The sequence below is a fragment of the Meriones unguiculatus genome, chromosome 3 (assembly GCF_030254825.1).
Source record: "Meriones unguiculatus strain TT.TT164.6M chromosome 3, Bangor_MerUng_6.1, whole genome shotgun sequence".
Taxonomy (NCBI): domain Eukaryota; kingdom Metazoa; phylum Chordata; class Mammalia; order Rodentia; family Muridae; genus Meriones; species Meriones unguiculatus.
The window spans coordinates 133671149-133698829 of NC_083351.1; the positions used below are offsets into that span (position 1 = coordinate 133671149).

At 46.7% G+C, this 27681-nt stretch overlaps 1 protein-coding gene across 7 annotated transcripts in view; it reads right to left on the reverse strand.

Annotated features, from left to right (window-relative positions):
• The window catches only part of Ntrk2 (neurotrophic receptor tyrosine kinase 2), a 325590-nt gene that overhangs the window by 183484 nt on the left and 114425 nt on the right, over positions 1–27681 (reverse strand). The window contains exon 14 of one of the 7 annotated variants that reach the window (XM_060380562.1): positions 7917–12753. The exons of the other annotated variants lie outside the window; for them this stretch is intronic. Coding sequence (XP_060236545.1) covers positions 12716–12753 — 38 coding nt within the window. The 3' untranslated portion in view covers positions 7917–12715. Of the gene's footprint in view, positions 1–7916; positions 12754–27681 lie in introns of those variants that run through there. 7 annotated transcript variants of the gene reach the window in all.

Consider the following 27681-nt stretch of genomic DNA (forward strand, 5'->3'; position numbering starts at 1 on the left):
TGGGGTGAAGAAGAGGCTGGGCGTCCCGGGAGGAACGAGGGAGCAATGGCCACCCCTTCTGGAATGCTGCCCTGTCTGTCCTGTCACCTTCTCAGTTGCTCTGTGCTGTACTGTTGGGGGAGGGGGGTGCGCTACCTCTCGGTGTGGATTTCCACAGGATCTGCTCTGACGACCACATGTATAGGCCACTGAAGACAGCGGAAGTTCTCTCACTCTCTAAAGACTGGAGGGATATCCCTCCAAACTGGAATTCCTTTAAAGTTCATCCTCATCACTCATGCTAGGGGTCTGACGTTGCGTACATTTTTTAAAGACCCTGTGGTACCCAGAATGACACAGGGGCTTCAGATCTGGTGGTCTCCACCACGTGAAGTCCCTCAGGTGCTGTGTGTTGACAGTGGTCTCCAGAGAGATGCTTCTGATCTTTATCTGTGTGGGACCTGAGGTGATAATACATTCAGAAGAAAGTTACTCTAAAACTGCCCCTAAGCCCAGCAGCAAATCATTCCTAGAAGAGGAGAGACAGATACAGAGTCCCCAAGAAGACAACACAGGGATAGTGCCAGAGCATATAGTGATGTGTCTATAAGTCAGGGAATGCCACAGTGCTGTGCCTTTAAGCCAGGGAATGCCAATAATTGCCAGCAGTGACCAGAAGTCCAGGGACCCCCAGACTTTAGAAAAAGCCAGCACCACCATTACCTCATTTTCAGCATCTGGCCTCCACAATGGAGAAAGGAGTTTTCTCAACAGCATCACCAAGATTGCGGCCTTGTGCTACTATAACCAGGGGTGACTGATTTGAATGTATTCCTATCCACGTGTCAGACAGGTCCCCGTGAAACACTGTTTACTCATTCCCCAGGCAGGTTTGGCTTCACCCAGGTTCTCAAAACTCATCAGCACGGTGACCTCTTACAGAAGAAAGTCCCTACTTCCGATCAAGCCTTTCAGACTGAGGTCCCCACAGCCCCAGCCACAAAGTCTCCCACATGGCAACCGAAGTGACTCAGCTGAGGGGTCGAACAGGCCTCACTGACTGGCTCTGAAACCTCACGAGGGCGTGGAGCAAGGTGCGTATCCACGCTGTCCAGCTGGATGAAGGTGTCGAGGGCCTGCGCTCTGCTTTCCGGCTGAGGAGGCATGCGTGGTGCTCAGCCGGTGGAGAGAGGGCCCTGCTCCGTGTGCCGAGCTCTGTGGCGGCTCCCAGGAGGCAGGTGAGAATCAAGCATCAGAGTCCTGACCTCATCCGCTCTGCAGCTCCCCTTCCCGCGCTGCCACTGGCTTATCACACTTAATTCCAGGTCACCTAACATTGCAGATACCTGCCACCTCGTTTTAAGGAAAAGAAATCTTAGACGTGGAGCATCACACTTTCTATGACTAAGACTCACAACCATTTGTTCCTCCTCTTCCAGGGGACACGATGCCCTCTTCTGAGGCGCCAGGCACACACACGGTGCACAGATATAAGGGCAAGCAAAACGCTCATAGACATAAAAAAATAAGTAAGGAAATCCTTTAAAACAGTGTCAGTGAACTCGGAGTTGATCTAGCTACACTTGCAAGCCGCTGCGCCAAGGGTACGTTAATGCTCGGCTCTGCTCTCAGGTTTGTGAAGCCAAGGTGGGGTTCAGTGAAGGAACGTGTGGAAAGAAGACGGGGCAGAAGACGAGTTCCACCCCCAAATGCAGGTGTCGTGGAGAAAATGGAGGGGGACGTGGGTGGGAAAAGTGGGAGAGGTTGGAAGGACACCAGGGGGTAAACTTTGGTTTGAGTCAAGGAGGGTAAGCCCTGCTGGCTCGTCCAGACTAGATCGGCAGAGAGCACAGAGCAGCTGCGGCGGAGGCAGACATGGTGAACACGGTAGGCATGGTTTGTTGAAGAGAAGCTGATCCCTGGGCCTCCGGGACTTGGAGCTCCACTGGCTGACAATAGGGCATCTTCTGCCCTCCACCTTCTCTCCTTTGTTCACTTGGTGGAGTGCTCACTCACAGCCCTAGCTCCCTCCTCTAACAGTGCATAAACAAGCATCAGGAGGCAGACGCAAAAGGATCAGAAGTTCAAGGTTACCCCCGGCTACACAGCATATTGGAGGCTAGCCTGGGCTACATGAGATCCTTTCATTTAAAAAAACAAAATCCTGAAGAAGATAAATACGGCAAATACTGGTTACAGCTACAAATCCAGATGCCATGGTCTGTTGTTATCTAGGGACTTTGGAAAGTCATGAATTTCAGGGCTTCGTTCCACTATTGCTGTGGTGTGTGTCCTGCCTGTGGACAGGCACACTATGTGTTTTCTCTGCTCCAGAGCCACACACCTGGCATCTGCTTATTGCAACCCCCAGCCACTGCCTAGCAAGCACACAGACATGAAGACTCACTCCCTAGCTAAGGAAACCCGGAGAGGCAGCTAATGCTCTTGGATCTCCCAGATAATCAGGTCAAAGCCACCTCCACAGGCTGTCTCACATCACACCCTGTTTCTCTGCCCTGGCCCCTCTGTCTTTCCCAGGCACACTCTAGTAAAGCGCTGGGATTGACTCCCCACCTCAGCATCAGCTTTCAAGAAGTCCGACCTGAGACACACACCCCTCCTCTCACGCTGTCCAGCACAGGCCCACTGTCCAGCAGGGTCTCAACAACCATGATTTGGCAGAAAGATGGTTTTGTTTGGCTGCTGGGGATTGTACAAAACTTCATGGGCCTTGCCAACATTTAGAAACAGGGGAATCTCACACCAAATCCTACATCTCCTTTCAGCTTGAAAAATCTAATTTATTTTCCCCCAAAGCCTGCATTCCAATACTGAAATCAGGGCTGGAGCTGGAATGGCTCTGCCCTGGGCCCTGAATCAGTCTTTATGAGTCTTTCACATAGGCTCAGGGTCCCTCCAGCTCTCTCAAGTTTCTGAGTGTTCGGTCAACCCTGTAGCACATAGAAAGCACTCAGTCTAGTTTATAGGCATCATTTCTGTATAAAGCAATCCCCTGGAGAGAGGGCTATCGTCTATGAAGGTGGATAGGTCTGCTCTTCTCCATCGCTTTCACTGGCCTGGCAAGGTACTGATAAACATCTCCACAGACACTCTCCTGAAAAGAGCATGAGCCAATAGTGAGGGCGGCTGCGACAGGAAGTTTGTTTGATGAGGAACCCAACAGGAAAGAGAATCGCTTGTGGCTTTAGCAAGGAGGCCAGCTGAACAAACCCATCTCAGAGCGCTAAGGGCGCCTACGGCTCAAAACGGACATGTTAAACAATTCAAATTGATGACTTTTCTGAACCATGTCTGTGGTACAGAATGGCTTCAGCTGAAGCTTTTGTAACCAATGAGTTTGACAGTGGGTCACTGAAGGAAGCAGGGATTCCGGGGTGCATGGGGACCAGGGGTCCAACACGGAAGGTGTGGGTGCTGTCCTGGTAGCATGTGTGTTTTGCAGACATGAGAGCTGCCGATAACTAGCTCAGCTGTGAAGCAGAGCCCAGAAAAGTCAGCACATTCAACACAAGAGCTTCAGGGGTGCCCCTCACAGGAGTCTGAGCGGCTGTGCTCTCCATCCAGACCTTATCTGCAGGGCCTAAGCTTTTCCCAGGCTGCTTCAATGCCAGGAACTAAGAGTGACAGGAATAAGACAGAAGGGCCATCCTGGGAAACCTAACCTCTTGTCCTGCTCTCACACTCTGAGGTGAGGAGCCTTCCCAGTTTGCAGTTTGGGCCTCTTGCAGATTTCCTTGGCTTCCCATTCAGTAAGTTTCTCCCCGTGAAAATCTGAATGAATATGACTGTATCTTGTTGTCACACCACACACATTTGCCCGCGGAAAGCTCTCATTATCAGGCCAGGTGCATCTGAGGGGGAGGCAGGTGGATTGCTATGAGCTGCAAGCCAACCTGGGCTGCAAAGCAAGACCAAAACAAAAACAAAAAAAAGCCAAAAGCAATGGCTATTGTGTGTGCTTGGCCAATCTGTCTGCTCCATGTCTTCATGGAGGCCCCTGCTTCAATGTGCTTACTACAGGCCAGAGAGGGGCACTCCCCAAAAGAGAACAGTGGGTGAGTGGGCCTCATCGAACTGAGGACGGGATTGAGGGAAAGAGGAAGAGGAGGGTGAGGAAAGAGGAAGACCACCTCTTAGTTGTTCCCACAAGAGAATTGGAGTGGAGGGACCCCATTGCCTGTTTGTGATGTTGGAAAGCTCTCTGACAGTCTGTCTTCTGTCTTCAGACTGGCAGGTAGGAGGGTGATAGACACTCCTTGGAGAACTTCCGGTCAGTAAATCTTTTGTGACCATGGTGAAGGCTGTGGAGTTGTCATCACCTCTGTCTTAACCCTCAACATTTCCAGTTTCTCATTTCATCAGGTGACACAAAAAGGAAAGTGAACTTTCTGTGTGAAGTATATCTCATACCAAGATACATTAAGAATACAGAGATCAGTGCGTTGGTTCTCTTTCTCCTTCCCTCTCCCTCTCTCTCGCTCTCTTGCTCTCTCTCTTTCTCTCTCTCTCCTCCCATCTCTCTCTCATCTCCCTTCCTCTCTCCCCCTCCCTCCTTCTCCCATTCTCCTCTCCTTCTTCTTTTCTCACTCTTCCCCTCCCCCCCTTCTCTCTTAAAAGGGTTGACATTAAAAGGAAGTCTTCGGGCTGGTTATTTCATAATTCACATCAAGATAGAAAAGGGAGACGAAATCAGCAGCATCATTTATAAGCCCCGGGAAGTGGAAGTTTCCAAGCTGCCATAAATAAGGACCAGAGCATCTGCCAAGTCAGAGAGCTTGCCAAATTTGAAATCCACTCAATCTTTACATTTTGGAATCCAGAACAGAACACCAACCTTGTGGGATTTATAATAATTTCTTCTCAGCAAAAATTCTTGCTATTTATAAGAAAGTAAAAACAAAAAGTAAAAAATATGACATGGGGAGGTTTTTACTTTTTAACCATCTGGGAGCACTGTGGAGACAATTAGGTGGAATGGTCTATGCACTGTTTTTAAATCCAATTTAGTCAAAAAGAATAGTGCACAAGAGCCATGGGTGTGTACATGTGTGTGCGTGAGTGTGTTTGTGCAGGTGAGAGTATTACTGTGCTGTCACTGGAACTTAATTTATCTCTCTCTTTTTCTTTCTCATACACAGACCACAGCCCCTGTGATTCCATACAACCAAGTTAAATTTTCTAATGCATAAAAATTAAAGGAAAGATAAAGAAGTGTATTTGGGGTGTGAGTCCCAGATAGAAGGGGAGTGAGAGGAAAGTAGAGCAAATTATTTCTTAAGAAAAATAAAAGTGTTGGGGGAGGAAATAAGTTAAAAGAGTAGAGGTACATCACATCCGTTTGCACAGAGCTAAGATGACCTCTAGCAAACGTATCAGAGGTCGCAGGTGGCTGAGGGCCTGTCAGAGCAGGGCTTCACACAGACAGTCTAACCCAGGCCCTCACAAGTTCCTTGGCTTCGTGAGTCATTCTTGTCTCATGTGTAAGTGATGGAAACAGAAGCAGCAGATTATAAACATCACGCGCACTGTCGCCCATGAGGACAAGGGTGGCACCTGCTTGGTGCTGGTAGTCTGGTGTCATCGCCCGGAGACTAGTCCCATGTCTCACGAGCATTTGACCCTAGATCTTGAAGAGACCTGATATAAAGACCAAATGAAGAATTTGGCCAGTGTTCTAATTACTGTTACGTTGAGGCACCCCATCTCACTCTTGCTGCTTAAAGGAAAAGACCGAGGCACAGCGTGGAGGGGTGAGGTATGAGCGAGTTCAAGGGACAAGGATGAGGCACCAAGAATGATGACGGTGGCCACCTTTACCACCTCTAGACATGGTTGAACACTAGAAAACATGAGCCCTGGAAGGGCAGGAGCGGCAAAGCAACACCGACAGGCCTCTAGAGTGCTCCTGAAAGGGAGGGTCTTCCATCACAGGGAGTGCCAGGCATGTCCAGCTACCCTTCTATACTAAGATCTGCTGACGTGCCCATTGGTCAGGCGCTGGGGAGGTGATGCAACTCCCCCAAATCATGGACCCTGTCAGCAGTACAAAAGAAAACACCTGTTTGGGGAGTCTTTCTCAAAGTCAGAAGCTTCTTAGGGGAGGTGCGCTCTGGTCTCCATCAGAAGGTAGAACTGTGTTGGCCTCCCTAAAACCAGGGTGTTGGCTAATACCGCTGCATGAACTTACCTGAGGTTCAATGCTATTCTCCATAGCAAACAGCATAGCCTGCATTTTTATCTAACAGGGCTTTGGAACGGATTACAGTTTGATAAGGATTATTAAAAAGAGATAAAATGGTGGAAAATAAATACAAGAGATGTTTCTTCTTCCCTCCTTGGAAACATAATAAAAATATCAGAAGGAGGGAAAAAAACTCACTGCTTATTAGCTTGTGGTTGGGCAAGGATTTTAATTCAGTAAACACAGGCTCTGAGAGCTTGTGGCTTGTGAGGTGGACTTGACCAAATGACTGGAAAATTAGCATATGCCCTTGGCAGTCTCTCCCAATCCCTGGTTGCCAGAATGTGTGTGTGTGTGTGTGTGTGTGTGTGTGTGTGTGTTCCATGTGACCACAGGCTGGAAGGCCTGTTCTGCTTCTCCGTGCTGCAGAGGCCGAGAGCAGCACCCAGGCATTTTGTGCCACTCTGGTCCTGCTGTGTGGAGGTCCCTGGAGGTAGCTGGGTATGTCCTTTAACATCCGTCCCATCACACGGCAGCCCTGCTGAGGTGATTTCTCTTGGGATAACTCATTAGATAATGAACACTGCTCTAGGGAGATGAGAAGGGATAAAAGTCAAGAGCGATGAGCAAAAATGCTTGATGACACTGGTCAAAACCAGCAAGTCCACCGTCAGGTCCAGCGCACAATGCAAACACGCCCTGGATTCTCATGAGGTGATTAGCACCCAAAAGCTCTTGACGGAACCTGCTTCCTAAGGTAAAACGGAGAAGCAGCTGCTGGCTTTCCCACCAGGCCACACTCACATGCCAAGATCTGCAAGAGGTCTTCGGTGACACAGACACCTGAGGGCTTCGGACCCTGGGAGCAGACACCTTTCCCAGTGACTGGCTAACCTGACAACTCACCTTTGTCAGGAATAATCTCTGCCCAGTTGCTAAGGCCAGAAGGGTGAGCGCTTTAAACTATGGAAACGGGACTGTTTGGGCAAGCTCCATAGAGCTGCTAGGAGACCTTGGAAACATGTGGAATACTGCTTAGCACATATTTGTAAAACCGATACTCCTTAACTATCCTCACCGTCCCTTAAGGCCTGGGTAGATCTGCTTCTGACTGTAAAATTACCCCACATTAAACACTGCTCAAACAGCATCAATACCCCTTCCAGGTAACCAGAAGGCAGTGGTAGGCTCAAGTAAGTCCAAGATGTAGTTGTTTAAATCTTATTTTTGGCCTGATGAGACTATCATTGAGACAGAGACATGAAATGCAGGCTGACAGCCCATACCTGGTCCTGTCTCCCGGTCATGATCACCCTTGTACTCTCCTTCCTATGCCACAAGCTGCTCGGGTGTATCTGAGCACAGGTCCCATAGCATATAAACTGACAGGCTGCTGTGTGCCCTCTCACTGGGGTCAACTTCAAAAGTCTCCTCTAAAAAACATAAAAGTTTAGTTGGAAGAAAAATAAAACCCACAAAGTTTCCTTATGTACTCTGTGCCGGATACCTTTTGACCAATGAAAATGATTCTAAGACAAGAATCACACACCATGCCTCTTATGTGTGCAGTCCTTACTGATGAAAGTGTCAGTGCGGCTCCCCAGTGATGACTTGTCCTAGATGACATTTTCCCCCACCCCTAACATTTTCAGCCCTGAATGGCATGGGATTGATGATATGTGTTTGGGGACAGGAGAGGGGGCATGATCTACAGAGAACACAGGACACATGGAAATGAATTATAAAACTTTATTGGCTTGTTAAAGAAATGGATGAATTCAGCAAGTACATTTATAGTCTAGCCACATTGTTAAAACAGCACTTAAAAGTAAAATCTTAAAAAAAAAAAAAATGAGATGCAGTGTTTACAGGAAATGTGGAAAAGGAGACTTGAAAACCCAGAATATTATAGAAGGAAAAAAACAGGCATTAAAGTGAATCACGGGCTGCCTCTGGATTCCAGCAAATGGATTTGAACCCAATTGGGGTGAAACCCAAGGACATATCTTTTTTGAGCATCTCTTGTTTGTGAGTTAGTTCACAAATGCATTGGCTAAATTTAAGTTGGTGGGAAATTTCTGGTTCTTTTTTTTTTTGTTGTTTCTTATACATTCTCCCCTCCACCCCCACAGAAAACTAAGACTCCAAACACAGTGGATTGTAGGGTGGGGTTGGGAGTTGCTTCAGTATCACTGGCTTCCCTGAAATGTGAGTCCAGATTAAATGCAGAGTGAATGATCTTGTGTCATGTTCAAATAGCTGGGAGGTCCCTTTGTCCCTGAACACCAGAACAAGGAAATGGTTATCCACACTGGGAAGCTTCCTCTGTCAGGCAAAAACTGCCATCTAACTTTTCTGGGCTGGGAATCCTGTCAACCTAATTTAAACCTAGCAGCACTCATCCCACGGCAATTGAAATTCAGGAGAGTCCTCAGCTGTCCCACGTGCCCTTAGGTAAACTTGAAAGATTGCCAAGCATCGAGGGTATGCAGAGGAAGGGGCAGCCTCTGTAGGAGATTCCTTGGAGTCAGATCTGCTGAGCTTCAGGATCCCAGCAGCTCTGTCATCATAAAGCAGAATGGCTGGCACAGCCCACACAGCTGGAGGCAGCCACCTCCTGAGCCCCATGGAATCACTCCCTTCAACAGAGCCCTCCCCACAAGTCTAGACCAAACAAGACGAAGTGAGTTCCAATTAGAGTGTGAAAGAATGAGATCAAAACAAAGGGAGGAATTCTAGACAGCATGTATCAAAGCAGGTGGAGGTGTGAATCACCCCCTCACGGAGAGAGGAGTCAGCACAGGATTGAGAGTCTAGTTTGCAAGAGAAAAATAGAGAGTTGAGGGTGTTATAGTTATGCAAAGCAGCCAAGAAAACCAGAAAACATTCTCAGTTTATCATGGGGTCAGTTTAAAAAGTCATGTGAGTGTGTGTGTGTGTGTGTGTGTGTGTGTGTGTGTGTGTGTGTGGTGGGAGCAAGCAAGTACCCTCTGCCCTGTTCTCTCTCACCCAGCATGCCCTGAAACTGTATTCCAGCCACATGCTCTGTCAGCTGCTTACTCTGCAACCCCCTGTGTAAGTGTGGTCTCTGAGAACAGGCTTCAAGACTGTTCTGAGCTTAATTCAGGATCCGGAAGAGTAAGGAGCCTTAAGCAGAACATGTTGTTTTCCTTTGCTGTGGGGAAGGTTGAAACTGGGGGCCTGGGAGAGAGAACTCCTGAACTGACTGTCTGTAAGGCACACTGGGGTTCATGCCCCCCTTCAGCCTCAGGACTTTTTTTATGCTGGCTGTTGTCACACCTCAGGTTGAAATCCTGTGATGTCAGAGGCTGTGTCTTACTCCATCTCAACTGTCTAAGAGGGCCTCAGAGACCCCATCCACTCTGGGTCAACAAGCATGGAGCTGTATCTCTTTGAGATGGTGTGTCTGTTTTCTAGTTACCAAGGGCTATATCAGTCCACTTGGGACACCATGAAGATTGTGGGGAGAGTGGACACTCTCATCTCATTCTGCTCCCTTGTGAGTCCAGAAGACATGGGCCCTGGAGGGAAGGGATCTGTGTCAGATAAGGCAGAAGGAAGAGCTCTCTAGGACCCAGGGTACCTCGGCACTTGGAGCATGTTGAGAACTGTAAGAACGACCTAGCTGGGTGACAGGGCCTGAGGTCCCAGAGAGGTGGGAGTCACAGGGTCACAGATAGGTGTGTGTCTTCCGAAGTTCATGTCACAACTTGCTTAATGCAGCTGTCACTGGTAGGCAGGGAGAAAGGGAGTTTGCAGGGAAAGACAGACAGATACAGTGGGGAACAATGACTCTGTCTAAGACAGAACAAGCAAACTGGCAGCCCACAGGCAGGCTTTGTTGGCCTACATAATGTTTTAAAAATAACTGAGCCAACTCTTTAAAAATAGGGATGCCTCACATAAAAATCCAGGTTTCACATCTTCCTTACAGAATAAGAAGATTTGGAAACTTGGGTCCTTGTTCCCTGGGGCACAGTTGGCTGGGTGACAGCCGCTTCTGGGGTAGGCAGGTGCTGGCTCACCTAGACCACTTGCCTGGCACTGCAATACCCAATTGCTGCCAGAGAGCCACAGACCTAATTCCAGCCAAAAATGCCTCTTCTCCCTTCCTAATGCTGTAAAAATAAAACACACCACCATGAATTCTCCAAGAGCCGATTTCTTCTGGGGGACCAAAGAAAGCCAAAGATAAAAGGAAAAGAATAGAAAAGCTTTGTTGCTGATGGCAGTCTTTGGGGGGTTAAAAAAAAAAAGCAAAGAACACAGGAATCACATAAAACAATTTTCTTATAGCCTGCTGTCCCCTGGAAGATGCCAAGTCATCTTTGATATATTAAATCGCCTTTTCTGTCCACCACTTTACATCTTAAAATAAAACAATGAAAAAACATTCATTGCATTTCTCCTACATGTTAACTGGTATTATTGCTTTTTTTTCTTTCTGATCTGAGAAAATTATAAAATAATCTTTAAAGAATCCATCATCCTTTTATGGCTCCATGAAAAAACATAAAAGCTAAAGGTTTAGAGTTTTTTTTGTTTTGTTTAGTTTTTTTTGTACTTTTTTTTTTTTTTTTTTTTTTTTTTGGTGCCAAATGGCCGATATTTTAGACTGTTTGCTGCACTGAGCCCCTGCCTGGCTGGCAGTTTGAATTTCATTTTCCTTTCAGGGGTCAAGATTTCTGCTATTAGCTGGCCTTTTGGTAAGCCAACACCTTTGGGGAAGACAGAAATCTCAGTAGTGACAGGAGCTGTCACTTAGCAGCAGCAAGCTGAGCTGTGGGAGTGCCCAGGACCCAGAGGCCTCTGTGCTGAGACCCACCGTGCACCTTGAGGTCTGTGGAAGCCTCGGGCCTTCTTAGGCACAGGCGTGGATTTCCAAGGCAAACACTGTAAGCCACAGGCTGAGGTGAACAACCATAGAGGCTCAGGATAGAACACCACAGGATTCGCCTTCTCGTGGGAGGCATAAATAGGTTCCAGTTTATTAAGATTGATGCTACGCTTACAGAGGATGGAAAATAGTTCCCAAACAAGCTAGGACTGTTAAAAGAAAAACCTAGACAATTTTAAAGATAAACTAACCCTAAAGAAAAAGGGGTGTTCATAAGTTTCCACTGCAGCTATGCCTTGGATGTGCACATGTAATAAAGCCGAGGGCCATTTTTTAAGTGACGTGTCCCAGCCTGGCTATGAAAGGAGTGTAGAGGATGGACAAAACTGCTGCCTAGTGCAGATGGGATGGAGGAGCCCACAAAGGTCACAGCGATGACAAAGTGAATGAAAGAGGGGTGTGTAGGTCAGAGTAAAGTGGGGCATGGTTGGGGACGCTCAGCACTGAGGAGGAACGCTATAAAGCATTCATTAGCAGCCCGCCACCCACCTCTTTGCTGCTGAGGTCAGGACAAGCTTTCCTGGACCTGAAAAAACAGCAGTAGGGCAGCTTGCTCCAGGGGGACTATCCTTAGACAGAGCTCTCCTGCTCACAGCGGGCCAGCCATTCTGCTTGCAGGCCTATTCACACTAGAAAAACTGCGCTTCTATAATGCAAACAGCATGAAACCTGAGGCCCCCTCACTAGGCAAACTTCTAAAAGGCAGGTGGTTCAGAGGGCAATAAAAGGGGTCAAAATTATAATTCCCTGTATGCATATATTCTACCATTAGCTATTCTCAGAGCATGGTTAATCTAAGTCCACATGCCTGGCCTCACAGTTCCTGCTGCTGCTTCATTCTAGCAGCTGGTGGACTCTGAAGCAACCGTTAGCATTATGTGCTCTAACACCTAAGCTAAAAGTTTGGATCTTTGCTGCCGGCAAAACAATAAACCTTTTAATGACATCACAAAGTCCCCAAAGCAATGGTGTGTGTGTCCTTCACACTTTTAGTCACTAAGGTTGTAGGTGGAAATCATAGAAGTCAGTAAGGATTAGAGAACAGAAAATGTTGCTGAAGTAGGTATTACTCATGGATTAGACTTTTAGTGTGCACTTAGAACTTGCTATGACTTTAGATAAAGATAGATGATCAATGATAATAGACAGACAGACAGACAGATAGGTAGATGATAGACAGATGACCAATCAATAGCTAGATAGATGATAGATAGATGCATAGCTTTTTAATTTGCAAATCACCTTTAATAAACAGAAGCAATTAATGTCAGCACATTTCCAGTATAGTCAAACAGCACACTTTCCAGGAGAGGCAATAATCCAATGAGATTTCACTTCGATTCTATATTTGAACTATTGTAAGAACAGAAGATGAATTTAAGTGTGTTCTGCTGCTGCTTCTTAGCTGCCTGAGACCTGCCTCTGCCTTGGGGTTCCCCAATCACAGCTCACAACAAGCAGGCTGCAGGCATCCTCCGAGAATACCCATTTCCACCAGACACCCCCAGATAAGCGGCACCTCCTGGGATAAGCAACAGCAGTCCCAAGACTCCGTCTTACAGGGCATCAAGCACCAAGCACCACAGCCCCTTCCTTTGTCTTTTTCTTTATCTCAGCTACCCATCCAGAGGGATCTTATGAAACAAAACAAAACCTAAAAGAAACACAAAACGAAACATAAGTCATGCTCAAAAGAAAAATCAACAGACATTCACATGCAAACATAGTCACTTTAAAAAGAACATACTAAATCAAAATAAAACACAGCATGGAATATGCTTTCAAATGCAAGGCAATACATAATAACAACACAAGGTGGGATAATATTGGCATGACATTATTGAGCAACTTAGTTTTAAACTCAAAACCGATTTATATGATACATAAAATGTGAGAAAGTAATGCAAAAAAACTTCAATGCACACAGATCTACCACCAATTCTATCAGACATTAGCAGCTTAACATAAGAGGAGAAATCTGAACACGGTATAAACAATCCTTGGAGAATTCTTAAATATTTTCTTACATTGGCGATTGGATCCGGCAACATTTCTAGTCATCTAGTCTCTTTACTTTCTTAATTTCATCAAATTATTTCAAAGTTAACTGACTCGTTACTCAAGAACTGAGCCAAAACCTAGATGGTTGGGCAATACAACAATCTAGATAATTTTCTCGGGAATCCTAATATCACCTAAATTTAAGTATGTACCATACTGTAAGTCATGATATACCTATAAATGTAGTGTTCATTATATAGCCTAATAGACAGCATTGAAACATGTAAAACATTGCATATGTTATATGAATATATGACATAGAAGAGTCATAGCTATATTTGTATATTACATAGGCCATATTATTATTAACTAATAGAGAACATTGTACAGAGGTGGAAATGTCAACCCTATAATACATGATACAAGATAAGGAATGTAGCGTTCCTTGACTTCAAACACCTCATTGCCCTACAGATGGAGAAGGAATATGTACAGAATTTAACAACTAGTGATCTCTATGGCAGCTTCTCTTCTAAACACTGTGCTCCAATTATCCTGCTAAGTTTCCCAACAAGATGATAACACAGGTTCCGCTCTCCTGCCCTCTTTACTGCCCTCTTTCCAAGCCCCTACAGCATCCTATGGTACTGCTGCCATCCAGCCCAGAAATTCTGAGTCCACCCCACCATGTAAGAAAGCAAAGATAGTGCAGGCTCTCTCTAAACATGGCAGTGGGGAGGAAGCAGGAACACGGAAAGTTCTCAGAAATCTGCGTGAATCGGCACCACGTTCCCAAGCGGCAAAGTAGATGGCACATCACTAGAAGCCCTCATCCCTGAAAGAATACTCCAAGTCCAGCCCCTCAGACACTCCATCTTCCTCCAGCTGGTGTCTGATTTGCCAAGTGCGGATGTCAGCTGCCTCCAGAAGAGTAATTTAAGTAATACCACACCGGTGTGTAGTATTTTAAAATAGTGCTGAAGAGTTTATGGTGTGCAATTTCTGTGTCATCCATTGCTCTTGCCTTTCCAGAACTTTTCAGAACTGGGTTCTGACATCAAGCACCATTTGTAGGTTTAATCACAACCCGGAGAGGTTAGGGGGAGTGTGGGACAGTGGTTAGCTCTCCTTTCTACCTGACTCATCTTATTTCTACTGCTTTTGCCTCCAGGCGAACACTAACGAAGCTCAGTTAAGAGTAAATCATGGCCCCAGAGCATGAGCCGGCCAAATTGTCAACCAAACTCCTCAGTTACTCCTGCAAGTGTGGAAAAGGGCAGGTCTTGAATTCCTTCCCACAATAAGATTAATATAAGGACGTCAGGCTTGCCAATGAACACAGAAGGGACTGGATGGTGAAAATAGAAGACTCTATCCCCAAATAAAATTTTGATTCAAGGTCCTCGTTCTCCCAAACACTCAGTGCGGGAACACACTCGATTTTAGATAGCAGGGCAGACTACCAGCGCAGTCTTTCCTTTCTGTGGGTTTAATGACACAGAAGCTCAAGAGCCTGCCAACACCCAAGTGTTTGCCACAGGAGCCATGGCACTTCTTCTTTGCTTCTGTTTGTCATTTTCCTGAAGAAGCCTCTCCATGCTCATGGATCCACGAGCATCAGGAAGTAGAAGTTACTCCTCTAGATGACGGATGCCATCCTCTACCCACTGGCAATTGCTCAGACCTCAGCCACCTTTGCCACTCCCTCCTCAACCTGAAGTGCCCTCTGTAGTCTTCAGTTTGCCTCCGGGGATGTTCTTCGCACACAAAAAAAGTGGAATTCAACTCCACGTGCTTGGTGAAATAGAAATGAGTGAGGTGGATACCAAACTGCTCTAATACCCAGCTGTTAGTAGGGTCCTAGACACTGATTTCCATCTCCCCATGCCTCTACAAATACAAGTCAGTCTCCCCTTTTCTTATGCACTGTTGACAGATTAAAGAGATTCTACCAAGCACTGCAAACTCGGTTTCATATAGAGACCTTCATAGGAAACATGCCTTCTTTTCTAAGAACTGGTCGTAAGAGGTTCAATGTGCTTCGTGGGACCTTCTGAGTTCTACTTTTCAATGCTAAACAAAAAAAAAAGTAAAAAAAAAAAAAAAAAAACCCAAAAAACAAAATACAAAACTCAAGAAAGGGACCTCAAGATGATATGAAACAATAGATGATTATTTTCTTCCAGCGAGGGGAAAAGTTTTTAGACCACAACAAATGGCTGAACATCTTGTGGGTTTAGCAGCCAAACGAGCTGTCTAGCTTATGAGCCCGAAATATAGATATTTTGACAATGTGACATTCTGAAAGCATTTGCAGCATTCCCATGGTGCATGGTGGTTTCAGTGAAATCGGCCCCTTCACCAAAAACAACTCTGAGGAAACTTTGTCAGCGCCGTGCTCAAGCAGCACTGAACAGGGCGAGAGCAAGGCGGCTTCCATCTCAGAAGTGAGGGTGCAGCTGGAAGCAGGAAAAAGGGAAGAGCGGATAGGCCCTACCATCCAAATTCTGCTGTTTGCTGGTTGAGAATCTTCGCCTTGGTCTCATGAAAAGGAAGGGCAGGAGAGGGGCTTGGAAGGGCAGCTTTTGTACCATTGGCTTAGAACCCACTCAGATGTATTCACAGCCAAGATGTACACATGTTCCTCCTATTACTCAGAAGCAATCAGCCATAAAATGGCAAGGATCTGCAGAACATTTAAATCAACTGCAATTTATCCCGAGCAAAAAGGAAAAGTGCTGAGTCCAGAGGAAGCAGAGGGGATGGAAGAAAGCTCCAGCTGCCACCTCAAAAAGCAAATCTTATCGCAGTTGTCACTTGGGGAGTTTGAGCAGAAAACTGTCAACTTGGGCATCTGTGAATGCAGTGACACCTTGGTGACAGTGGGGTGATTGGGGCTCCCAGGGAGAGCGTACCTGCACTGGATGAAAGGGATGCTTCCTGCACATTTAGCAAAATGTTTACTAAGTAAAGTCAGACAACAAATTCTGGAGTGTTTAAATTAGTGCATAGGAAACCGGGGCTTGAAAGCTGCCCATCACAGTTGGCTCTGAGGTGGGCACCAGACTGCTGCGTTTTAGTGCCCAGGCTTAAACATCAGTTGTTGAAATGTGGCACCTGTGGAACATGGTATTAGTGGATTACAGCAGCAACTACTGCCAGTCTGCCTTTCCCCCTTTATACAGGTAAGTCATGTGACCACATGGTGAGAGCAAGTGGCTCAGCCACCTAGGAGGAGAGAGCAGAAATCCAAACACTAGATAGAGTCTCCAGATCACTAGACCATCTGCTATGAAGAACTTTCTCAGTATGTAGGGGCCTGGTGTCTTCCTAGAGTTCAATCCAGAAGATGCTTAATCACCCTTCAAACACGTTTGCTCCATAATAATGGCGGGCTTTGCCCATGCACTGAGTCCTCTTCAGGCTTCCCTCCACCATGTCCTGCCAGATGCCTCCCCATGCTTCGTATTCCGTGCAACGCTCCTCCCAGCTCACCCAACTCTTAGCTCTTTGGCCTGTGCCTCCACTCGTGTGGCCTTTTGCACCTCTGAGGCCTCATATTTGTTTTGTTTTGACTGTCCACATGCCAGATTGCCTCCCACAGAAGGGCAGGGAGAGAGGAGTTTCAATTCTCCTGTGTCCAGCACCACATCACACATGTGCCTGCTAGTGGACACACTGAGATTCACCACAATACTGTGTGAGCTTTGGGCTGTACCCAGCTGCCCAGCCAGGGATAGAGGCAGTGAGCCCAACTGCCCAGCCAGGGACAGAGGCAGTAGCCCAGCTGTGTTAACGGAGCAGGGAAGGATGGCTGTGGTGTTATACACACTCTTTAGTTCATCCTGGTTGCCTGGCTTCTCTCTCTCTCTCTTTCTCTCACTCTCAAGCATCTAAAACAAAATTCTTCTGTGGCCAAAAGATATTGAAGCCTCAGAGCTGGGCACATGGATACCCAGTGGGCATTTCCTTTCACACTCCTAGGGAAAACAGGCTGGCCTTGGTCTATTCTAATTCCCATAGTGACCATAGTGGCTGGGTGGGGGAGTGGGACAGAGGAAAGAAACTGCTGTCCACTTCCCAGCTGGAAATAAAAACCCTAGCGAGCCATGGCTGAGGGTTCTCGGCAGGAAAGCAGTCTGCTTTAAGTGTGCAAAATGAAGTTTGGTTATGAGCTGAAAATTAAAGTAAGAAACAGAAAGTTCTTGGCAAAGTGAGAGTGCGTGAGGAGAGCCAAATTGGTTGCACAACTCAATCTCAGTGATTCTAAGGAGGTTGTGGCCTCAGGACAAGTGTCCAAGCATGCAGCACAGTTCACACGGGGTGGACAACACAGTTAGAGACAGATGCTGTCACCCTGACTGACCGAGTCACCCCCAAACGCCCTAAGTGAACAGAAAAGAGTAAGAAAAGACAGGTATTCAAAAATGTCCCATGGGATGCCAAGTCAACACAGTACTTGCAGTGTGTGAGTGGCCTTCTCAATTTCAGTAAACATACACAAATGTCCTTCTATCTCCCAGTGGCAATGGCGCCCAGACACCCATGGATATAAATACCCTCCAGCACTCCAGCCCTTTGTATAAAGCAGTGTACTACCTGCCTATAATCTGTGCTCACCCTCCTGCATGCTTTAAATCATCTCGAAATAGCTGACAATACCAATGCAACATAAGGGCCTATAAATAGTAGCTATATTTTTGAGAAAACAATGACAAGGAAAAAATCATCTGTATTCTGTGCCAATTCACCCTTCTTTCCGAAAGTATTATTGATCCACAAATGCAAAACACAAGGACACAGGGATCAATTGTTGGTGCTTGCTGCCGTCACCAAGGCTTTCTGTGCCTACCCTGGAGTTTACCAAAATACTCCTGCTGGTAGTTTATTACAAGCTGTGAAGCTGTACAGGAGGGGAATGATTCCAGGCCTTTCACCCAAGGAGGCTGGAACTGCACAAAATCCACCAAGATCCTCAGAGACACATCAAGTGATTTGGTACTGCTGACTTGTCTCCACAGCCACGGACCCTGGGCCACTGTGGATTTGGAAATAAATAATTTCCAGAAAAGCAAACATTACACCCAATGTACAAAACAAGAAAGTGTATAGGGAAAACCAGTGCCTCTCTGAGGATGATAATAGTTACTGTGGTGGGGATGAACATCAGGAGCTGGAGGAAGAGGAGCAGAGGAGGGAGAAGAGAGAGCAGGAGCCAGTGGCCACCACCGGAGCACTGCCAGGCTGCACGCAAGTAAGATGTGAGCACTTGTCTCAAACAGAGGAGTCGGAAAGCTCCGAAATGGGAAGACAAAGCCAGGCCTAAGCTCAAACCTCAAGAGGAGAGTAAGTGAAAGTGAGGGTACTATTCATGTTGGGCACCACAAGCCACAGTGCAGGGTCCCAAGACCGGTCCTGGGAATATTGTTCTCTTGCTAAGAAAGCGACAGTCAGGGGCTTTTCGCAGGGCCACATCCCCATCCATTGTTACAGGCCAGCTGGCACGACTCCAGTGCTTTCAGCTGACCCAGGAAAGGCCACACGCACGTCCTCACACACACCGTCAGAGCTCATCCAGAAGGAGCCCATTATGCCAGAGCATGAAGCCACAGGCTTCCCAGCACCCAGCAGCATCTCACAGTACTACGCACCATCAGCCTCGGCGGCGCCACAAGACAGCAGCCCCACCTGAAGGATGGAGGACTCTCCACTCTACCACCCCTTCTTAGTCTTGGGTGCCGTTCTTATGTGGAGAAAACTCTAATTACTAAGAAGCACACATTATACTACTGCACACAGAGACACACATATCACACATACACACACACATACATAGACATATACACAGATACATACACATACACTCAAACATATATGCACACACATATACACATACAGACACACAAACACATGTGTACACCCAAACACAAATATATACATATAAACATACAGACACACAAACATACATGTACACATGCACACAGACACAAATACAAATACACAAATATGCACATAAATACACATAAACACACATGTGTATACACACAAACACATATACATACACACATATATACACCTAGACTTTTTGTTTTATTATTAGTGTGTGTGTGTGTGTGTGTGTGTGTGTGTGTGACATGTGTGGGGGTCAGACAACGTTTCTGTAGCATCAGTTCTCTCCTTCTCCCTTCACGTGGGTTCTGGAGTTGAAATCAGGTCGGCAGGCTTGCATGGTAGCAGTGTGCCCAAGCCCCTCGCCAGGCCCTGGATGACTAGAACCAACATGAGGGTCAAGACTGCTGATGCCCCATACAAGCACCTGTGTGGGAGGGGAGCAGCTAGTGTTATGACCATTGATATACAAAAAGTGACAAAGGCTTAGGCATTTTAAATTCCCCTGTTTTTCAGCTGTTGGGGGAAGGAGAGTCAGTTTTCCTGCAGGGTGTGGGCCCTGGCAGGCCAACCATGCTCCACCTGTGAGGATATGGGCAGCACAGACTGGACTAGATGAGTTACAAAAAGAAAAGGAAAGCTGCCATGAAGCTGAGGACCTGAGGAGTCATGTGGCTATGACGGCAACACAGTGAACGCAGGCATGAAACTCTCAAGGGATTAATAGAAATATCAGTGAGCCAGGCATGAGGGCAAACAACACGTAGGAAGCAGAGGCAGGCGGGTCTCTGTGAGTTCAAGACTAGCCAGGGATACATGACAAGACCCTGTCTCAAGTGGGGTTGGAGCTGGAGAGATGTCTCAGCAATTAAGAGCATTAGCTTCTCTTCTGAGGACCCAGGTTCAATTCCCGGTACTCACACAGCACCTCACAACCATTTGTAACTACATTTCTAAGGGACCTAACACTCTCTTCTGGCCCCTAGGGGAGCTAAGCACACACATGGAACACAGACATACATGCAAGCAAAGCACTCAGAACATGAAATAAAAATGAATCTAAAGAAGAAAAAGGGGGCCTTTAGCAAGAGATAGGTTTATGTTCCATTAAACATGTATAACTTATGTATATATTTGTTTTCCTTCCTGGGTTTCCCACACCTCTGTTTCTCTCTGTGTCTTCCTGCATGCCTCTGTCTCCCAGCTCTGGACATCTGTCTTCTCTCATCCCTCTCTCATCTCTCTCTCTCTCTCTCTCTCTCTCTCTCTCTCTCTCTCTCTCTCTCTGTGTGTGTGTGTGTGTGTGTGTGTGTGTGTGTGTGTGTTCTCCTGTGGTTTAGAAGAACTGAGAGACATGACAACTGGATGGGAGTCATGGCCTAGATTTGGATATTTTCCTTAAAGATCAACTGAAATTGCTACTTTATTTATTGAATGTTATTCTCCCCCATATTTTTTTCTGTTTTGTTTTTACTCTATTTTGAGAATTAGAGACAAAGAATATCACAGGTTCAAGCAGATGTGAAGGTACATTGTTTCTGAAAATAAGATTAAGGAAGCCGAAGCACAAAAAGTCTGATGGCCTGTAAAGGTCAGGCTTCTGATTTTGTTTTGTTTTGTTTTTTAACTTTTTATTGATTCTCTGTGAGCTTCACATCAGGGACCCCAATCCCACTTACCTCCTATACCTTTGTATCCACCCTCTGCCCTTGCAACCGTCCAAAAGAAAAGAAAAACAAAGTAAAGAAGATAAAACCCCAACAAAGCATAAAAGGGTCTCCTCGTGGAAGCCGCAGTGTGTCGCAGAGCTTTCCACAGTACACCCTTTTGTTCACACATCTTGCAAATGTTCAATGCAATGAGTCGTTGGTGTGGTTTGAGGCCTCTGGCTTCTGCTGCACTATCAATGCTGGATCCTCACTGGGAGTCCTCTTGGAAATCCTGTGTCATGGAGATCCTGCTTTGGATGTGCAGGTCTGGCCCTCTCACATGCCCCTGCAGTTCATAGATGATGTAGACCTTGGGGTGGGCCAACTCAAAGCCCTGAATCTGGGCCTGGTGGGGTAGATGAGCTGGCTAGCCATCCACTCTCCTGTGTCTATCTGCACCACAGGGGAGGGCGAGCTCTCCAGCGCTGCCCCTGCTAGCTCACTCAGTGCTGCAGCTGGCAAAGGGCAGGGGCAGCTCTCCTGCTTTCATGCTCTCGGGGCTGGCTCACCTACACCCACACCTCCTAAGCCAGCTCTACTGTGCTGCCAAGGCGAGGTGCAGGGCCTGCTCTCCCTAGTGCTCCTGCCAGTGAGGGGCAGGGCCAGCTCCGCACACCCCTTAGACATTGACATTAAATGTGATCCCAGGCAGTAGCCCAGTTCAGGGATGCTTGCATGGTCTTTAGTGGGAATATGGATCAAAGACATCGATACAGACCTCCACTGCTGCTTCATGGTCACGGACTCAGACCCTGCCCTCCATGGGAACATGGGCTGAGATTTCACCTCAGGTGGTGAGGCTGGCTACTCAGAACAGGCTATTCCTCATGCTTCCAGTTCCATCTGTCCTCATAATGCTCATAATGCTCAGTTTTCTCTTTTTTTTTTCCATCTCTCCACCACATAATTGCACCTTGTAGTGGCACCCACAGTGGGCGGGCCACACAGCTAGCAGCTGGTAGGCCTCTGGGTGTCTTCCACTTATCTCTTCATCAAGAGCTATGGCAGCTGGCTGGTCCCTTCCTCTGCTGGGCCACGTGTCTTGGCAACAGGACGAGCCTCAAGTTCTGGTTTCCATGCATTGTATGTATGTCTGAACATATGTGAATGGGAGGAGAACCCTGCTGGACTCCTGTGAAAGAAGGCTGGTACCCTCATATTACAGATGAAAATTTAAGGTCTCTGGGGGGCTGTGTTCGTACTTCACTTGATTTAATTGCATGTTCCCCTCATTAATCAACACACCAATAAACCTACAGATGACCTTCCCAACCATACTTTAAATCATAGGTCTGAATACATTTATTGATGTGAAATGATGAGGGAAAATGCCACCAAAGAGTTTATTTCTCTCTCTAATTCTTAGCTTGCCCTCCTGGAAGGTGGAAGTCCATACTGAGAGCAGGAATCCCTCGGAGCAACATAGGTGGGCTGTACAGAGCCACTGCTGGCTAGCGTCAGGGTAGCCATGACGGCTCTTGCTGTAGACTGGGTCAGCGGGCTGGCTTTCTGTGCCCAACAGGCGCTGTCGGCTCCAGTATCACTCTGCAGTCAAGTACTGATAAGGGTGACAGATTTTATACCGACACAGGTAAGTGTTTAAGCCCATTCAGTGACTTTTGTTCAAATTCTACCCAGAGAAGCATTTTTTTCTGGGGATTTTGCAAAACCCCAGTTAAAGGGATCTACCATTCTGCAGTTGAGAAAAAAATAACATAGGTGATACTGGTGAAAGTAAATAGATCTTCTACCTCCATTTACCCTAGATACCAAGCCAGCTGTCTAAGGCAAGGAGAGAGCCCAAACACGTCCTCTCTCCCACACCACCCAGACTACCTACCTAGTCCACCACGTCCTCAACCAGAACTCCAGGAACCAGCTAAGAAGCCCGGCTCACAGCTGCCAAGGCCCTTCAGAGGCTTCAGCAAATTTCTTGAGGGAGAAAGTAGACGTTCTACTTTATACATTTCGTTAACACAAAATAAATTAATCAGAGACTAGTATGGTAACAAACACAACGGCCTAGCTGTTTGTTGCCGTATTCTCCAGGGGACATGAAGATTTGAGAAGAACCTCATGTGCCCTGAAAGCCCCTCTTGCCTCTTCACCCCTGGCTGAACTGTAGATGCCCTTCTCTTGCTACACAGCACGAGAATATTAATTCCTCTGTGAATGGGCCCATTCTCACAGCAAGAAGCTACCGAGTCTAAAGGCCTCCTCACATCGGACACCTGACATTCACAAAATTCAAGACGAGAAGCACCGGTTCTAACCCTCGGGGCCGCGGTTCCCTGGCTGGCAGGCTGAGGCGGCGGATGATTATCTAAACCCATAGCTCCATAACCCAGAATGGAACGATAAAAACTCACCTAGAGCAGAAGTGGCCATCTGCCGTGTCATTTGTTTGCTTGTTTGTTTTTTAATTCTCAGAATTTAAAAATGGCATCGGCAGGGAAGGGTGACAGGAGTGACCCACTTCCCACCCTGCAGAGACGGAACTCTAATCCTACAGAATGTTTTCCTCTGGCTTCAGAGGGGAGCCTGAGAACACGGGGCATCTGGGATGGTCTTGATGTCATGGAGTGAAGCAGGATTTCAGTAAAAAAAAAAGCCTGGCTCTCCTTGGACAAGAAGCAATGTGCTGAGAGCATGGGCTTTGCCTTTGGGGAAGGAGGGGGCTGTGCTTGTTTTCGATTCAACCCCAGTGTTTGTTGAAACTCAATCTTGAATCTGGAGAACAACAAGAATTAAGTGAGGGTGTGAGGGTAGTGCACCAGCCTTCGTGGCTTTGACGAAAGAAGAACTGGCTCTAGCTCTGCCATGCCCTGCTATGTCTCAATGCGGTGGAAAAGGGGCACCAAGACAGTGCTAGAGCTGTGGTCTTGACTTCCCAGTTTCCAAATCATGAACCAAGCAAGCCTGGAAACCCACTTCTTTATAAATCATGCATTCTTAGGCAGACTCTGAAGCCTCCAAGTACAGTAACTGCGCAAACTCAGGGAAGGTACCTCAGTTTCCTCCTCTAGAGCTAATAATAGTGATATAATTAGGAACACTGAAGACCGAAGGAGTCACTGAGCACACAGCTCGGGATTTGGGGAAATATGGTGTGCTAATCAGTATGAGCCATCTCTGTGTCTACAGATTGTTGTTTTAGCCCCTGAACGGTAGATGTTCAGTGCTCATCAAGACTGCCATTGACTAGCGATAAAGGTAATGTGCTTGACACTTTGTCAACAAGTGCAGCAACGAGAGAGGACCACAGGGCAGTGTGATCTTTTCACTTCGTGTCTAAGATGTACTTATTTTAATTTTGCTTTAGGCATGTGAGTGTTTGGTTTGCATGTGAGTGACCACATCGGTGTGCAGTGCCAGAGAGGTTAGGTGAGGCCACAGAAAGCCCCAGAGCTGGGGTCACAGGCCGTTGTCAGCCACCCTGTCAGCTCTGGGAACGGAACCAAACCTGGATCCTCTACAAGGGCAGCAAGAGCTCTTCACTGCCGAGCCATCTCTCCAGCCCTCAGGACTGAGGTCTTGAGTGAAAAAGTCAGAGAATCTGAGCACTTCCATCTTGAAAGCACAGTCCCTTTCCTCCAGCCAGTTTAAACGATGACTTCCAGACTGCTTGAGCAGCTTGTTCAAGGGCGCAGGTCCCCCAAGGCTCACACTTGACCTGGCCATGCTGTTTACAAACTCACTGCTGGAGAGAAAGTCAGTGTGGCGAGAGGACATTTGTCACAGGGAGCTGAGCAGAGAAGAGAGGTGGGGCCGGTCATTGTCATATGAAAATCAATGTTCTTGACAAAATCTACAAGGTGCCACTTGATCTCCACTGTCCCAGAATTTGGGGGAGGACCTTTGGGCTATTACTAGGTATACTAGTTTGAATGAAAAATGCCACCTGCCCCCACCCCCACCCCAGAGCCTCATGCATTTGAATGCTTAGTTCTCAGTTGGTAGCACTACTGGCAAAGATGGTGGAGCCTTTAGGAGATGGAGCCAAGCTGGAGGAAATAAATATGCCACTGGGGGAAGCCTTTGAGAAGTTCTAGCCTCACACCATTTCCAGTGTGCTTCCTCTGCCTCATGTTTTCAGTTGGAGGTAATGAATGACCCTCCAACTTCTTCCTCCAGCTGCCTGTTTCCATCCCGACCCTACCCTCAGCCATTATGGCCACCTCCACTGGAACTTTAAGCAACAACTACCTTACTTCCTTCTACAAGTTGCCTTTGGCCATGGCATTTTACCACAGTGATAGAAAAGTAACAGTAAGTCATGAGGGCAGTGTCTTTATGAACAGGATTGATGCCTTATCCAGGTGGCCTATGGGTATTTGTTTGCTCCTTTCACCAAGAAATAGACCTTTCAGACGCCTAACCTATGGCCACCATGATTTTACATTTCCAGCTTCCTGACCCATGAGGAGAAAATCTCTCCTGTGAACAAGCCTTGCAGGCTGTGCTGTTTATTTATAGCTGAATGAATTTTCAAAGACAGTCCATCGCAGGAGTTCTAAACCCACCTCAGATAAATTATTCACATATTTTGCTTTACTTCTGAGAATGCTTAAATGTTTTGTTACTACATATTGAACAACTTGGCCACCATTATGGAATCACCTCACACTGACCATGTAGGGGTTAGCAAATATTTTTTTGTAAAAGGACAACTGGTGGGTTTTACGCTTCAACTCCACAGGCCATTGCTCCTGTCACAGCTGCCCGTGTGGCTGTCACGGCATCTATACAGACACAGAGAGAGCATGGAAGGAATCCGCTGGTATGCTGTCATAAACTTATGTTCATGAAGAATACACAAAAAAAGCTGGATTGTGCCTGCGGCTACAGTTTGCTGACCTTTGAGGCATACACAGGAGGGCTCAGTCCTTCTTTTCCCTCTTTAAGCTTCCTCCTGATGTAAGCATTACAGTGTTTCAATATACTTATCAGACCATGATCAATGTGCAGTAGAATCTAATTTATTCTGTACTAGAAAGAAAACCCAAGGTGAACTTATAAAACAACGTTATGAATATGTTTAAAGAAATACAGTTTTTATTACTTTATATACATAAAGGAATCAAAATTAAGTCAATAAAACATCTCTAGTATGTTTTGGCAAGTAGGGGGTAATTCAGCCTTACCCAAAAGGAAAAAAAAGAGCTTAAAATTATGTGATTCATCATTTGCATTTATGAAATTTCTTCTAAAGTGATTAAAAAGTCTGTTCTCTAAGATGGTGAAACGTGGTTACCATCACCTCATCATTTTTTCCACCATTAATTGACTTGAAAATTCCTTTGTTGTAGAAGATGCCCAAATAGTCAACCAAGCTAATTACACGTAAATTAATGACCTGAATCAACAAATTTCAAAACTTTCAGACAGGCTGAAAGCATTGCAGTCCTATGACTCCATAAATGGATAGCATTCTCTAAAGTAGCCATGCCACACTCCAGGGACCCCTACAGTGATTTGGCTATTCAAAATCCACTTGCAATCCTTTTTCCTTTGCTTTCCTCCACATGCCCTCTCCAGAGGAAATAAACAACAGCCTGGGTTCCCAGCATCCTTTGAAGCTGGCGATGGCCATATAGTTAGAAGCCTAAGGGTTCCTGTTTCTCACATTGATGTGGAAGCCTCTTTTCCCTCTTTTCTGATTGTAACGTAGACTTCAGGTCATGAGTAAGCCAGGGAGACCTACTCACTAAGAAAGCAGAAGGGAATGGTGGAAAGAGCCAGAATCCAGTCCTTGAGGAAGCAAATATGCCACCCCCACCCTCTCGCAGTTCCATCAGGATAAGTGGTTCCTTTTCTTTCTTATTGTAGATGACGCAAGGCTAAGTGAGGATTCACACTGAAAGATGGAGAGAAGGAGAAGAGAGGGGAGAAGGAGCTATGAACAAAAGAACTTTAGATACTACCAAGCAAAGGAAATCAGCCTTTAAATGGCATTCTGGTGCAGGCTGCATTTTAGTGACAAGAGAGTCCTGGGAAAGGGCACACTCTTTGTCTGCAAGAAGGTGAAGAAACTCTGGGACCAAAATGAGGATCACCAACTTCATAGTGACTGAGGAGGGGCCCCAGACCTGCAGCGGGAAGAAGTAACAGGCGGCCCTCAGGGAATTCAGGGGTGCCGTTGGCTGCTCCCCGGAAAGACCTCCAAAACTCAGCAGATCCGCATCGGTGCTCTCCTAGCGCCAGTGACAAGAATACCGTGCCCAATCAGAGTGGTCAGCACATCACTGAGTAACCATGCATTTCCCAAGAGTCCAGAACAACCAGAGCACCCATAAACGCTCATGTGACCCAGGTAGGTGCAAACATCAGCGGTGGAGGCTGTCAGGGTAGAGGCTACCACTACAGCCCAGCCGGGCAGAGGAGAGCCAGGTGCTGAGGAGACGCCACAAGGTCGCCCCGCCCCTTGGGGGAGGGCAGAGCCTTGAACTCCCCTGCTCTTCCAAGTCTAGTCCTGATGGAGTTTACCCAGAAGTCTCGTGTTCTGCCTTCTGCACTGGGCAGAGAACTTCACTGTAAAACGAGAGCATAAAAACAAAGAGTGGGTGTTTCTAAACTGAGAGGAATATTGACACTTCCTCGATTTGAGTGTGTGACTCTGCCCCTGACTGCACACGCTCTGTTGCTGAGGTTTTTATCTCCTCATCAAATACCATGAGACAGAGGCAGGACCATAACGGTGAGCTTCCCGTGCCTTGGATCAAGATGCAGATAGAGTCCAGCCTGCTGATGGTTAAATGTGAGCCTTTTCCCACATCTTTAAAGTCAATTTATATTCAATATATTTATATTCCCTTCCTTTGAGCACATTCCCCTCTACCATAATCATAAAGGTCTGCGCATGTGGTGGTGGGCGGTTCATACAAGGAAAATGATGCTTCTGTACACCCCAAACTATATTCTGCCTTATTACATGATCTTCTTTAAGGTCTGCCCCCTGCCCCACACACAGTTAAGATGAAAAA